The sequence below is a fragment of the Manis pentadactyla genome, chromosome 6 (genome assembly GCF_030020395.1).
Source record: "Manis pentadactyla isolate mManPen7 chromosome 6, mManPen7.hap1, whole genome shotgun sequence".
NCBI classification, from domain to species: domain Eukaryota; kingdom Metazoa; phylum Chordata; class Mammalia; order Pholidota; family Manidae; genus Manis; species Manis pentadactyla.
Window position 1 is genome coordinate 40671653 of NC_080024.1, and position 14502 is coordinate 40686154.

Here is a 14502-nt window from a genome sequence, read left to right on the forward strand (position 1 = left end):
GCCTTGGAAGTTTAACCATTTTGCTATCCATGTGCTGTGTTTTACATGCTTTATGTTCCCCACTAAACTTTAACAGTAATAAATTATTATAAGAGAGCTAGTATGTTTTTTGTTTTTACAGCTAAGGAAGCTGAGGTAAAGAAAAGTTTAGTAGCTTTCCCACAGTTCCCAGCCTAACAAATGAAGGAGCCCACCAACCCTAAAATTTAAGTCTGCTAGTTTATCAGTATGCTATTATTTTTGAAATTTATTTAATTCTGGTATCACCTTTATGGTTTTTGCCATATATCTTTACACTATTTAATATTTTTCATTACCTCTCTAGTATTTTTCTTTACATCTTTTATATTACAAGCAATAATATCTGTGAGAACATGGATATGATGTGATGTGCTAGTTATATTTTTTCCTTAATATATTTTAGAAAACTGCATTATGCTATATTGTTTAAAGTTCAAAGTCTTTTACTTGACCAACAAGCTTTCTAGAATGTAATCCCTGCTTACCTACCTTTTCATCCTTACCCCACCATTCATTTCTTTTTTCTTAGCTATATAACCATAACAAATTCCTGATAATAGATGATGCTGTTTTCCCCTCTGTCTTTTCTGCCTTTTTGCATTCTCTTTGACTAACTGACTTCTATGATTTCATCCGGGGATAAGACCCTTTGGGACATTATCTCCATCACAGTACAGAGCATGGGGGTTCATAACAGTTCAATTGGTTAATCTCTTTTTGTTAGACTTCACTTGCTTAAAGAAAGTAACTGGATCTCTCATCTTGGCATTTGTAGTGTCTTAAGTTAAAGGGTACTTTGGACAAAAAGTGCTCACATATTGAATGAATTGCTTAATATTAGTCAATAAGCTTTCAGGGATGACAATTGAACATTTTATTAATGTATCAATTAGCCTAGTTTATTTTGATAATACGGTGTTCTCAGAATGAGTGAGATTTTCATCATTATTGTGTGCAAAATCATGATGAATGTAATTCTGGTTGAAATGTCTAAGATGAGTGGTGCTGTTGCATAGTAATTAAAATGACTAAATTGCTGTGCATGAACATGGGCTAAAGAAGGAGTTCTGGCAAGATAAAGATTGAGAGGATGGAATGTAAAATTTTTTCATAGTGTAGGAATAAGGTAGAAATGTTTAAGAGTATCATATTGTAGTGTACATATAAAAGTTTTATTTGGGATAGAGATGTTCATTAAAGCTTGTAAGAGTACCAGTAAAAGGAAAATGCACTCAAAACATAACAAATTGAGTCTCTTAGGTACCTATCTATTTTTGGTTAATTTCTTTGTAATAGAAAAATAACTTTAGAATAGATAAATTAATCATAATAGCCCATGTTATATTGGAACCCTACCATGTGCTGTTCTACACACTTTTTCAAGCATGTTTAATATATTAAACCCATAAGATAAGCACTTTCATTTACTTATACTTTTTGTGGAAAGGAGGCTTTGAGAAGTAAAGTAATTTGCCAAAGGTCATAAAGTTGTCAGGTAGCAGAGCAATGATTCAAACTAGAGTATTCTTCATCTAAAAAGTATAATTGTGACCACTGTGCTCTTCTCCTAAACTGTCCTGTACCGCTTAAGTATGCTTTTTCTAGAATGTAAGTGGTGGGGAGGTAAGGAGAAGTATATTTAGTAGTGTTTGGGCAGGTAATGCAGACAATAGGAAAGTGGTAGATGTTAATACTGGTATAAATAAGTATTGTTATGTAAGTATAGATTAGTCAGTACAGTAACAAAAAAATTCAAGAATAGTAGGTAGAAAAGCAGGGTTCAGTCTAGTATGATCAGTAAAGTTAGATAAAGTGAGTCTACACACTAGATTTGAATTCTGATTTTTCAGTTAGATAAAATATGTCTGTTTTCCTGGCTTACTGCTCACTGATCTTTGTAGATGAGTAAATGCCCTGAGAAGCCATAGTGCCTCTCAGAATGCTTATAAATTACCACTGTGGCAGGAGAAAGGGAAAGCTACATCTGAGATTATTTACTTAAAATACATTTGTTCTTAATAGGGAAAAATGGATACTGAGAAGATTGTTGCATCTAGAGTTAAAACTAGTGAAAACTAAATAGCTTCTTTTATTTTTAAGGCTTCTAGAAAGTTCTAGTTCTTTGTTTTCACATCAACTGCGGATTATCATTTGGAGTTGTCTGTTGTAATATTGACATCTGTATATTTTAATGAAGCTGTTAACACATGCTTGACTATAGTAATATTGAAAATTATACTTAATTCAATCTGAAAAGCCTTAGGGGAAATTTTACTTGCTCTGAAAACAAATAATTGCTAATAGTGAATATTGATTAGTTGTTTGCAAGTGGTTATTGGCATTATCAGGAATGAAGCTTGCATTAATTATGTCCTGATAGATGTTAATAATTGTTAGAGAGAATGCCCTACCAGTAATTATTTTTAATGACTGCTGCACCATTAAGAAAGGTTAACTTGTTCTGTATAAATCTCCCATAGTGTCATAGCTGCTACCTCATTAACTGTTCAAAGGCTGCTGTAAACCAAATATGCTATATACTGTGTATGGTAGAAATCATTTGTTTCACAAGATTGGCTCATTTAGTTATAGAGTTGACCCTAGCTTAATTACCAAGGGGGGCTGTGAATAGGCCTCTAAGCATTTTATGCCAATTAAAATGCTGAAAACTGTGTAGAAAACTGCCATCTTGCACATGCTTTCAACCAAGTTAATTAGAAAGTTTCCACAGATGGGCGCTTCTTTTTAAAGGAATGCATTTTCTTTCTCAATAATGAGAAAGGGAATTGGTGAATAACTAAGCTTGAAGACCTTTAACGGTTTAAGCAACCTAATTTGCAGAATAAGTGAAGCTTGTTTTAGACATTTAGCGTTTTTATTGTATATGCTATCTTGGGTACAAATAAAACATTTGCTAGTTGTATTTAATACTTTGCATATTGTTTGGTTTAAATTTTATAATATATACCTTTTTTTGTTTGTCGCTTTTCTTTTTTTTTGTGCCTTATTCTAAACAAATTGTGATTGGAAAGGCACAATAATTTGGTTAGAAATATGAAGAGTTTTATTACCTGAGTTTTTTTCTGCACATAGAAAATTCTGATAGTTTACATAAACTTAAATGTAAATGCTATTAATTCTAAAAAAATATTTACATAGCATGGGTAAGTATTTCAAGTACAGCAAATTCAAACAACTTTATTTCTCATAGGTCAAAAGGATTGTCATTTTTCTTGATTTACAGGTTGTTAGGAAGAAGGCTATTATTTAAATTGTTCATGCTAGATAGCCAAAATTATTTTTTAAATTAACAATAAACCACTGTAAGAAAATGGGTCTATAATAACATACACTTATGGGAGTAGTAGGGCTGTTTTGCTAATGTAACAGTTGCAATGGAATAGTTGCAATCTATAGAAAGTAATCTGGAAATTCTCTGATTTACAGAAATGGGAAATCTAACTCTTTACCCCTTATTTCTTGGCACCGGCAAAAGTGATAATTTATTTTAGGACATAAATACTTGAATTAACCTTACCCTTACATATATTTTTAGGTGACATTGAAATGAGTATAAGTATATTCTAATAATTTTACGTAATTACAAGATTGTATGTAGTACTCTTTTGTACCCGTCTATCCTGATTAGCTCAAATTTTGGAAGATTGTCATTTGGATCAGTAGTATTCCTTTTTTCTTTCATGTTTAATTATACTTATTTTTCTTATAGATCCTCTTATGTGAAGCCACCTCTATGAGGTAAATACATAAGTGATAAATCACTTGGCCAAGAATTCTCTGAAAATACTGATTTAGTGGAGAAAACACTAGATTAAGAGAGGACTTTGGGTTTAACCTTGACTTTGTTATTTCAGCCAGCTTTTTAACTGTTTATTATGGTAAAACATATGTAACAATACACCAAAGTACTTAAAAGTGTATGTGTGTGTGTGTGTGTGTGTGTGTGTATCAGCTTATTTTGGCGAGGCAGCTAAGTTCAGTGTAAGACCATTTCATTGAACAGCTGGCTCCCAGTAGTATCATTCACATTGTATTCTGAGTAAGTGGCACTTCCTCAAATACACAGTGAGAATGGTGCCCTTGAAGTTGGCTTATGCTATGAGCTTAGATTAATTTATGTAAGGCATTTTCTTTTGTGGGATTTTGTTTTCTTGTATTTTCTGAATTTTAAGTGTCAAATGTCACAAATACCAAAGATTTTCTAATCATAAATTGGGCTTCTTTCAAGCATTTCTTTTCTTATTTTACAGATTAGCTTTCTCAAGTGGATGAGAATGAGATACAATTATCAGCTGATACATAATAAAGTTGTACCTGCAAGTTTGTAATATGTGACATGTACCCATTTGTGCACACATGAACTCATATACCCTTTCACACAGACATACGCCTAGCCATATGTGGAAACACTTGGCTAATATAACATCAGTGAATCTGCCAGTGCTAGGTCTTCAGTTATAATGTATTTAACTTTCATGTTAGCATATTGGCAAATTGATTTTCACCAACCTCTATTTTGGTTTATGTGTCATTTGTTAACTTGGTTTTTGACTAATTGACCAAAAGCCATTTGAGATTGTAAAGCATCTCAGAACACTGCAAAATGTTTATGGCTTAATAGTTTCTCTCTTGGGCTTTTCACATTAAGGCAGCTTAATCAGAAGTTAGTATGAGAATTTTAGAAAGAAAATATTTGCTTAGGATAATATTCATTTTCAGAAACAGTTTTATGATTAGGAAATTCATTTTCTCTCAACTCTTTGATGATTAGATTTTTATAAATATGCTTATTGGAATATGTATATGTATTGGTTTAATAGAGACTTAAATTTTATAATCTTATAAACTCAAACTTAATAAACTTTATAAATAAAATCAAACCATAGATAATGCTAATATTTTATTAGTTTGTGGAATTATATTGTATAAATTGTTAATCATCTCAAATGTCTCTCCAGTATCAAGTTAATGGTATTCTATGTTAAGGTTTAGAAATGTGATTTCTATTGTAAATGTCTTCATAGACAAATCCAGAAATGAATGAATTCATATTCCCTAATGTAGAATATAATGTACCCTAGAAAAAAAGAATAAATCAGGTTAATAAGATTTACTCAACCAGGTTTTGGCAAGTAGGGTTTTTAATTTAGCATCTTAATCTAGTTATATAAATTTTCTTGGGCATTGGGACATAGGAATAAAATAAATACTTTTATTGGGTAATTTCGGTGACTAATCCCAGTGTATTTTGGCCAAAATAATTCTGATTAATAAAAATTTCTAATAATGAATATTTAAATTTGTACAGTATATTTTGGATCTCTTCTGTAGCTTTGGCAATCTCCATCCATATATATTTACATTAGTGAGTATGTACAATTATTCTACTATAGAGTATCTTGGAATATGAATTACTGGCTTTTCTTTTCAAGTAGTTTAGTGCTGTTTTTCTTTAAGTTCTTAATTTAAGTTGCTTTTAGATTGATTGTTTTGAGATAAATTGCTTCTAATGGATTATTGCTAGACTAGGAAAAGTATATTTGGAAAGGGAGAGTTGTGTATTAATATCTGAGACATTTTATCTTTAGGTAAAATGTTACCAAGTTCAATTTGTCCCACTTAGTTATTAGTATTTAGTCCCATAATATTGTAAGTACCTTTAGTCTCTTTTCTTTCCCATTAGTATGCCTAATACTAATTAGAGAACTGAGTTAGTTAGTTAGAGAACTGAGGTAGTTTTGACAAACCTGTATTGATTTAGTTGGCCAATAACTTTATTGGCTCCCTGATGTCATATATATCTATGGCCACTTTTCTCCAACCTATTTCCTGTTGTTACTGCCTGTGTATGGGGATTAAACAGATAAAGTATTTTGGTCATTGTTATTAAATCAACCTTAAGCCTTATTTGACTTCATATATTTCTTTTTTCTAAAATAAGGTTTTTGACCTTCGTTTTCTGTGACGGATAGTCCTAGTCATTAGTTGGGGGAATCTCCCTGTTGCCCTTTGGTTCCACTAAGCAGGATGTTGCTTTATAATGAATCTTTCTCTGACCCTGGTTCCTTAGGAATTGAGTTTCTGTTCCTCCTTGCCTCCAAATCCTTGCAGGAATTGAAACCACTGAATCCAAATTCTGTATTTCCATCTTCTTTTGGCCCTTTAGATCCCCCATGTCTATATCAGAGTAATTATCTGTTAGATAAAGGATAAAGCACAGAGCTTCCATTAGTCATAGATGACTTACTGGTTTCAATTGTGTGAGTTAATTTAGCTAACGAGAAGCCATAGTACTAATGTTATTGGATACTGTGGCTAAAATGTCCAGAGGATGAACACAATTTTATTGATAAAGTTCACATAGTAGGTCAGTTAAAGTTTCATTTTCTACCTATCCTTACTTCTCTTTGAAAATTTTAAGTTACCTTGTTAAAGAAATGCATTTTTCCTTTGTTCTCTTACCACAACACTTAACATAAAATATTTCAGCACTTTAATAGTCCTGTTAGTTTGATTACAAAAATAGCATTTTAGATCAAAACCCAGCCTTGTTCTGTGTTAGCTCTGATTGTCCTGAACTCTTTCATTTTGTTTTCTCATGATTGTGAAATGTACAACTTCAGCTTGACTGTTCACCTTTTGGGTTTGTTTCATTAAAGTAGAAGCAGTCTATGTAAAAAAAAATGCATACATTTTACAAAGTTCTCATTCTACAGTGAAATTTTCATAGATATTAAAATAAGCAGAATTTTAAAACATTTGTATTTCATTTTAGGCCATTGATAGAAAGTGATTTCACATTTTAAATGAACTGGCATTTATTTCTGGTATCTAGTCTAATTTATAAACAGCCTAATAAAGAAATGTGCACAGAACTCCCCTTTTCCACCACACTTAACATGATTCACAAGTTATATTTTTAAGTTTTCTCTGTGTTCTGACCCAATTTAAAAATTGTATATTTTTATATAATTACATAAATTAAAAATTATTTGTAAATGTAGTAAATTCTACAGAAAGCCAAATTGGAGGAAAAGGGGCAGAGTTGGTTGTGGAGAACAAATGACATCTAGGGTAATAGGACTGAATTATCCTCTGTAAAAATAAGAAATGAAATATAAGAAAGCTACCAGTACTTAAGGCTTTTTTTGTATCTCATGTGAGTATATTTCCATTTTGGCTGGTATGTTGTTTCTTAAACTTTGTATTAGAAAGATTTACAAAGATTATGGTGTATTAGATACTAGGTTTTCCTTTAATGCTCACAGAAGAGTTTTATAATTATATTCTCTGAATAGTTTCATTGCTGTGGCTCTGCCTTTAGAATTGGTAAAATTTTATTTACAGTCTAAATATTAAAGAGTGAATCACAGCCTTAAGTCATTTTAAATCCATGTTTCTAATAAAGTGGGCCACTGAAGATACTATTTATAACAGTCTGAGTTTAATTTTTTTTTAAGTATTCAGGTTGGTTATTTTGTTTTTCATCATAGAAGTTTCAAAATATAAAACTTAAAAACCGTCTGGGTAAGATAATCTGTCTTCCATGACTCATTTACATTATGTTTATTCTTCCTTAGAGATCTTGTGGTTTATATTGCCATACTAATGTTGACTATTTCTTTTCTACAGCATGGATTTGTGGAATCATTTCTATCACTGTCATTAGCCTGCTTTCCTTGCTAGGCGTGATCTTGGTCCCCATCATTAACCAAGGATGCTTCAAATTCCTTCTCACATTCCTTGTTGCACTAGCTGTAGGAACAATGAGCGGGGATGCCCTTCTTCATCTACTGCCCCATGTAAGAAATCTTTTTAACCTTTACAAAGTTAAAACTAAATATATTCATGCTAAAAGTATCCTTAATTAGCAAACTATAGCACACTAGTATTTGTGTTGTTTTATTTGCTTATAGGATTAAGAGCTTTTTCTATTTACATAGTCCTAATAGCAATGTTTTTGAAATAAATTGAATCATTAGGCTTTAAACCAGCAACAAAAACTAGTGTTAGTTTTACTTTCACCTGTCACAGTATATACACACCAAGTCACCACGATGTATACTTTAAATATCTTACAATTTTATGTCAGTTATACTTCAGCAAATTGAAATTTAAAAGAGCAGTTTGTCCTATTAGCAGTTCTGAAAATTAATACCTAAAAATCAATAAGTGATATGTTTTCATCTGTATGATATATCAAAAAAGCCTTTAGAAGAAATGTATAAGGGGTCTGTTAACAATTGTGCTCTAACCAGTATATCACAGGTATCTTTATTTGAGCAGCAGTTGGCAGACATACTCAGTTAACTATTTTAGGCATTTGCTCTTTACACATGGGGCCATTTATCTTTTCACCTGCCATACCACCTGTTTTCTTCCATTTGGGACACTACCAATGATACGATCATAAGCCCACACTCCTAGTACCTTGCTTATCAACTTTCTAAATCTATTTGTCGTCAGTTAAGAGTATTTGATCTGCCTTGTTGTTTTTACTTCAGATTATAAAAACAGTGGAGCCTTTTCTTTTCCAAATGTAAAATTACAAATTTGAATATTTTAAAATATTTTCACCCCCTTTCTGCTGCATTTGACAGACAGAATTATATTTGTGTATTCCTCTTCTTCCCTTCTGCACTCCTGGTTTTGAGATTTCTAGATCTATTGTCTACAACAATGTATGCATTACCTTATAAAATGTGAATTAATGAATCTTTAAGCTGTCAATGAAAGCTTTTTGTTGATTTTAACTTATATTTTATTTACTTGAAGTTGATTCATTATATGTTACTTACCCCCTTTATTCCCAACCCTTGCTTGCCCTTTGTACCAGCCATCAGGAATAGCAATAGTTTGTTTCAGAACTGGGCATAATAAGGACAGTTGAAGTGAGAATAATGTTTAAGTATGTTTAACTTATTTTTTTTCAGGGGAGTATTAATTAAATAAAGCTATTACCTTTTTCAATGGTCCTACCTCCTTTGAGAAGTTTAGGAACCTCTTCTGTTGACTACTAGCATATGGGGGAAGAATACAAATCAATGTTACAAGGAGGGAAAACACTGAAGACTGGTTCTCTGACTTCTAAGTTCTCTAAGATTAACATCGTGAAACTTCTATGTTTTACAATTTAAAAATAACTTCATTTTTGTACTTACATTTATTTTTGCTAAAGCTTTAAATATAGAATACTAAACACATTTCAGCATATGCTTTGCTAATGTTTGACAGTGTATGCAGAGGTAGCATCTTATCACTCAAATTTATAAGAGAGTGATATTATAAAAATATGACCAGTTTTTTAAAAAGTCATAAGTAGTGACCTACTGGTGAATTAGTTTGTTTTATTTTTGCTAAATATTAGGCATTTATCTGGGTCATGTTCCCTTCAGTTTACAAAGGACCTGTTATCTTTCTACCGGCTTGATTCTCTCACTATAGTATGTATCTTAACCCCTCTAGGCCTTTGAGTTTGCGGTGTTTGTTCTAGAGTCACCATGAAGTGCTACTCTAGGCCACTGAGTATAGCAAAATTAAGTGGAAGATTACATGTATTTTAAGTGAGAGAATATTTAAGGGAGTACTTTAAAAACTGGAGAGCATTTTTTGTGTCCTCTAGGAAATTATAATGTGAAATTTTAAAATAGCATTTTAATTACTTGTTTAGAATTTTCCTTTATTCTTATTAATAGTCTCAAGGTGGACATGATCACAGTCATCAGCATGCACACGGGCATGGACATGCTCATGGACATGAATCTAAGAAGTTTTTGGAAGAACATGATGCTGTATTGAAAGGACTTGTGGCTCTAGGAGGCATTTACCTGTTATTTATCATTGAACACTGCATTAGAATGTTTAAGCACTACAAACAACAAAGAGTAAGTGTTTTTTAATTGTGTATTTCATTTTCTTAGATGTAAAGCTCAGACCATCATTTTCTGGGCATATGCTTAATTATGGTGTTGGTGTATATTAAATCTCTTTTAATAGGTTATCTTCCCAGGAAAAATTGGCTTTGATCTTTGCTATTTCTTTGCTACCACATTTATTTTGGCATTTATAATTAAGATAGAGCTCTTTTTGTTTCAGTTATTTTGTGGTTCATTTTATCTAGTTGACTTAAATAGGATGGAAAAAGCTATTGGCCAATTTTTACTTCTTATAAAAATGCAAAAATGTATAGTTGGGAGCATGCTCATCATCAGTCTTCTTAGTTAACATTTTCAAGTATAAGTGGCTTTCATTGTTATAGCTTAATGAGAATGTTTTCACACAACACACTTAAATTTCTTAATCAGAAATGCCTTGCCAGTGGTAGAAGTACTAGAGGTAAGAATAATTAGATTCAGGGAGCTTTGTAGGAAGAAAATCTAATGAAATGCAGGAAATGGTGACTCATCTCAGGAGTGTCGAACCACTTGAGAAATGTTACTTAGACTATTGGTTAAATACCCTGCTTACCGTGAAATGTCTGTGTTTCATGTCACATTTGTCAGTATGAGACAAATATCTAAAATAATTTTCCCCTAAGTTCAGGGCTTCTATCATTCATTATGATTTACTTCCCTCCCTGTTCACATTGGGTGATACCTATCTGTCTCTAAAGTGCTATCTTGAGTGCATCTCATTAACATGTTTGTGATCCTAATGCTGATTATATATTTTAAATCAGGAGAAGATTTTTAGAAGGCTTGTCACAAAAAGAGTTAGAAAATTCTTAGTTCTTTTTAGTTAAGTACAAATATTAAAAAATATACTTTCTTTTTCTTTCAAAACATGAGATAGTCATGATCATAGAATATACATTCCACATTTACAATTCTTATGCTATTTTACGTATATATTTTGTTTGTATTTGCATATATCCCCTTGAGGGATGTTCTAAGTAGTGTTATAAAATACGGTTTAGAACAGAGCCCTGAATTGGGATCAGGAGTTATTTTAGTTCTTGCCCAGCTACAAACTATCTGTGGAACTATGACTCATGCTTCATGATTTCCAGTGACTGTCTATATTATGAAAATAAATCCTGTTTATCTGATTTTCGTATCATATACAAGCACTGTATTTAATTTTAATTGCCATGTTTTAGTCAGGGTATCATCATATTTAATATGTCAAGATTGCATGTCCAGTGAGCTGAGGAATGGTAAAAGGAACTGGGAAGGGTCAACTTAGACAAAAGTAATTTAGATCAGTATTTGGTTTCTGAACAGTCATGTAGATGGGTGAAGAACAGAATTTGGTGGGTGGGATGCCAAGGTGTAAGGGTGGCTGAAGGGAAATGAGTTAGCAAAGGTGATTACTGTGGATAAGCTAGAAGAGAGGTGACGGGGCTTTGAATATTGCCATGGCATGAAGAATGGGGAAGGGAATATAACTTAGAGAATTATTTAAATGAGAGAATCAATAAGAAGACTTGATAACTGATGAGATGTAATAAAAGAACTTAGAGTCTGTCTCTGTGAGTACATAATTTAGAACACAATTACATACTGAAAAGTATATAAAGAAGTTTTGGAGTTACTGTGAAACCCTAATTTTCTTCAGTTACATGCACCTACTAACATTGAAGCAACAAATATTAAGTACTTAATATGTACAAAATATCAGAGACTGTATAATTTACAGATAAATATAAAATGTGCTTCAGGAGATAGAATAAACAGATTTTTAAAACTAATGGTGATCTCTTTTTGAAGCTAAGCTTACTGGCAAAATTAAAAACATTTATTTTTGTAAAGTAACCTATTGTAGGGGAATAGCATCTCCAGAACATGGTATCTTTTTTATGAATTTGAAATTGTGAGAAGTAAAAACTTGTACACATTTGGTGGAGGGGTCCTCTAAGTCTAATAGAGAGTTCTTCAAGTACATGAAAGAAAGGAATCTGGGCAGGTAAATCAGTACATGTCATTCATGATAAATAGGACTGTAAGTAATCTGAAAAAGTATACGGCAGTTTTTGAAGAAAGGGATTTAATGATACTTGAATAAAACATTTGACTCTGTAGAAGATCAACTATTGGAAGGAAGCTTTCAGCATAGGTTAAATAATACACCAGATGCTGACTGGTTTCAGCAAGTTGGGGTTTTGAGGGTAATGATTTGGCAAGTGTTTAGGAGAGTGGACAATCAGAACCAAAGTGATTAAGCAAAATCCTGGCTGGTGTTCCCATTTTCTTTTTTTCTTCTTATATCCATCTCACTGACTTTTATACTATTACCAGCTCCTCCTCTATTTTTCCTTCTTGATTCATGACTGGTTCCATTTTTTTATTTACAGTTTTCTCTGTACTGTATTCTTTTGAACCTTTTCTGTTTTTCCAGTTTCTGTTACCTACTGTTGGAGAAGAACAACTTAAAATGTAATGGCTTGTAACAATTCATTATTTTTCCTAATTCTGTCAGAAATTTAGGCAGAATTCATCTGGGCAGTTCTTTTGCTCCACTTGGCATCAGATAGAGTCACTCATTCTACTACATTGTGAACTAGGCTGACATGGGTTGACATGAGCAGAGCAGGGCTGGAAGGTTCAGGAACGCTTCACACAGTGTCTGCCTCTTGGTACTTCTCCACATGGCTTTTCTTTAGAGTCTAGACTGAGTGTCATCATAGCATAGTGGCTAGTTTCCACAGGCAAAAGCAAATGGTTCCAGGCCTCTTCCAGACTACTCTCAGAACTGGCACAATATCACTTCTGTTGCATTCTATTGGTCAAAGCAAGTCAAAAAGCCAGCCAGAATTCAGGGCCAGGGGAGAGGTTCCACCTCATCAGGGAGGGAAGAAATTGATGATGGCCATTTTTGGAGACTCTACCATACACTCAACTGGCCGAAACAAGCTGCAGCAGTTGGAAGACAAACTCTGAAACGTAGTTCATATCCTGTAAGCAAACACAACAGGAGAATCCCGTCAGTCAGTATGCATTCCCAGAGAATACTTTTATTTTCACACTGTTCTAATACCCTTGATATTTTGCTCTCTTAGATTAACATAGATTAGAAGTAGACATTTTAAGTTGGAAGAGGTGTTCTTGGGTTACATTAGTAAAAGAACAAAGCATACTATTAAGAGATAAGATAGGAAAATTCAGACCTAAATAGTGAAATAGAATAATTAGAATTCATTAGTAATTGAGGATAGATTAGATGAGAAATAAAAATTTTCTTTATTGCAAAACTATTAAAAATCAGTTGATAGGTTTTCATATGTCACCTCATTTAATCCTCATAAGAATCTATCCTTTTTATCTTAACAGATGAGTATTGATATTATATTCAGTAAGTTAAACTTGTCCAAGTCTCAGAAGTAAATTGCAGATTAGAGATTTTAACTCATTTGATTCTGTCCATTATATCACATATAGGGAAATATGAGATTGCATTAAATACAAAATGAAATTCAAAGGAATAAACTTTAATCTTTTGGAACTTTGTATTCGTGCACATTATTAAGTGATAATATTCTTGCACATACTTAATAATATACATATACTTAATAATATACATACCCTATTCTTAAATTTGAAGTAGAGCAATTGAACCCTTTCATTGGGTATTTGATAAAAAACAGTAACATAAAAATTTAGCTGGATTTTTCCGTCTGGTTAGACCCCCCCCTTGATTAACCTCTAAATTTTTTTCTCCTTTTCTAAATAATTTATTTATAATACCACTGGTTATCTCAGTAGATGTTAACAAGTAGATACTGTTGCTAATTATGGTTGCTGATTTGGGATTAATATCATATTTTTTTTAGGGAAAACAGAAATGGTTTATGAAGCAGAGCACAGAAGAATCAACTATTGGAAGGAAACTTTCAGATCATAAGTTAAATAATACACCAGATGCTGACTGGCTTCAGCTCAAGCCTCTTGCTGGTAGACAACAGTTTTGACTAAAGAGAAACTTTTAAAACATAAAAATTGAAGTATTGTTTCTAAACTTTGTGTTGTTGAAATTTCTTGTCTTGTGGCTTCTCTAGTATTAGTTTCTAAGTTGTGTTTCCTTAAGTGTGAGTGTTTTAATTGCAATTTTGTTAGTGTTTTTGTTGATTTAAACCATATTTAAACTGGAGTGTGGGACCAATTACATTACAGGGCAAGGAACATGTTATACTTAATACTTTATAGGAAAAAGAATAAAACAAACAGAAAGACTTCTTAAGTGGTGGATTAGTGCTAGTTTTATTTCTTGGCAATGCAAAATCTTTGTGCCCTCCACATGTAATTGGTTTCATATAGATAAAGGAGAATCAGCCTTTTGTGTTTAAAGAATAGTTTTCTGTACTAAAATCTGTGCTCATCCATCCATGTGTTCTGTAGCCTGATAGATATAATGAGGTAGTTTACAGTTTTTCAGGGAAACATTTAAAAAATTTTAACCTAATTTCCTCCCTTTATGTTTGAACTGATGTTTCCTCTGAGTGTGCCAATTACTTGTTGCAGAAAA

General features: G+C 32.3%; 1 protein-coding gene across 3 annotated transcripts in view; it reads left to right on the forward strand.

Annotated features, from left to right (window-relative positions):
• Nucleotides 1–14502, forward strand: part of SLC39A10 (solute carrier family 39 member 10) — a 184398-nt gene that overhangs the window by 144722 nt on the left and 25174 nt on the right. For all 3 annotated transcript variants that reach the window (XM_036927901.2, XM_057503727.1, XM_036927898.2), the window contains exons 4-6: nt 7675–7844; nt 9738–9926; nt 13811–13931. In XM_036927901.2, coding sequence (XP_036783796.2) covers nt 7675–7844; nt 9738–9926; nt 13811–13931 — 480 coding nt within the window. The remainder of the gene's footprint in view (nt 1–7674; nt 7845–9737; nt 9927–13810; nt 13932–14502) is intronic.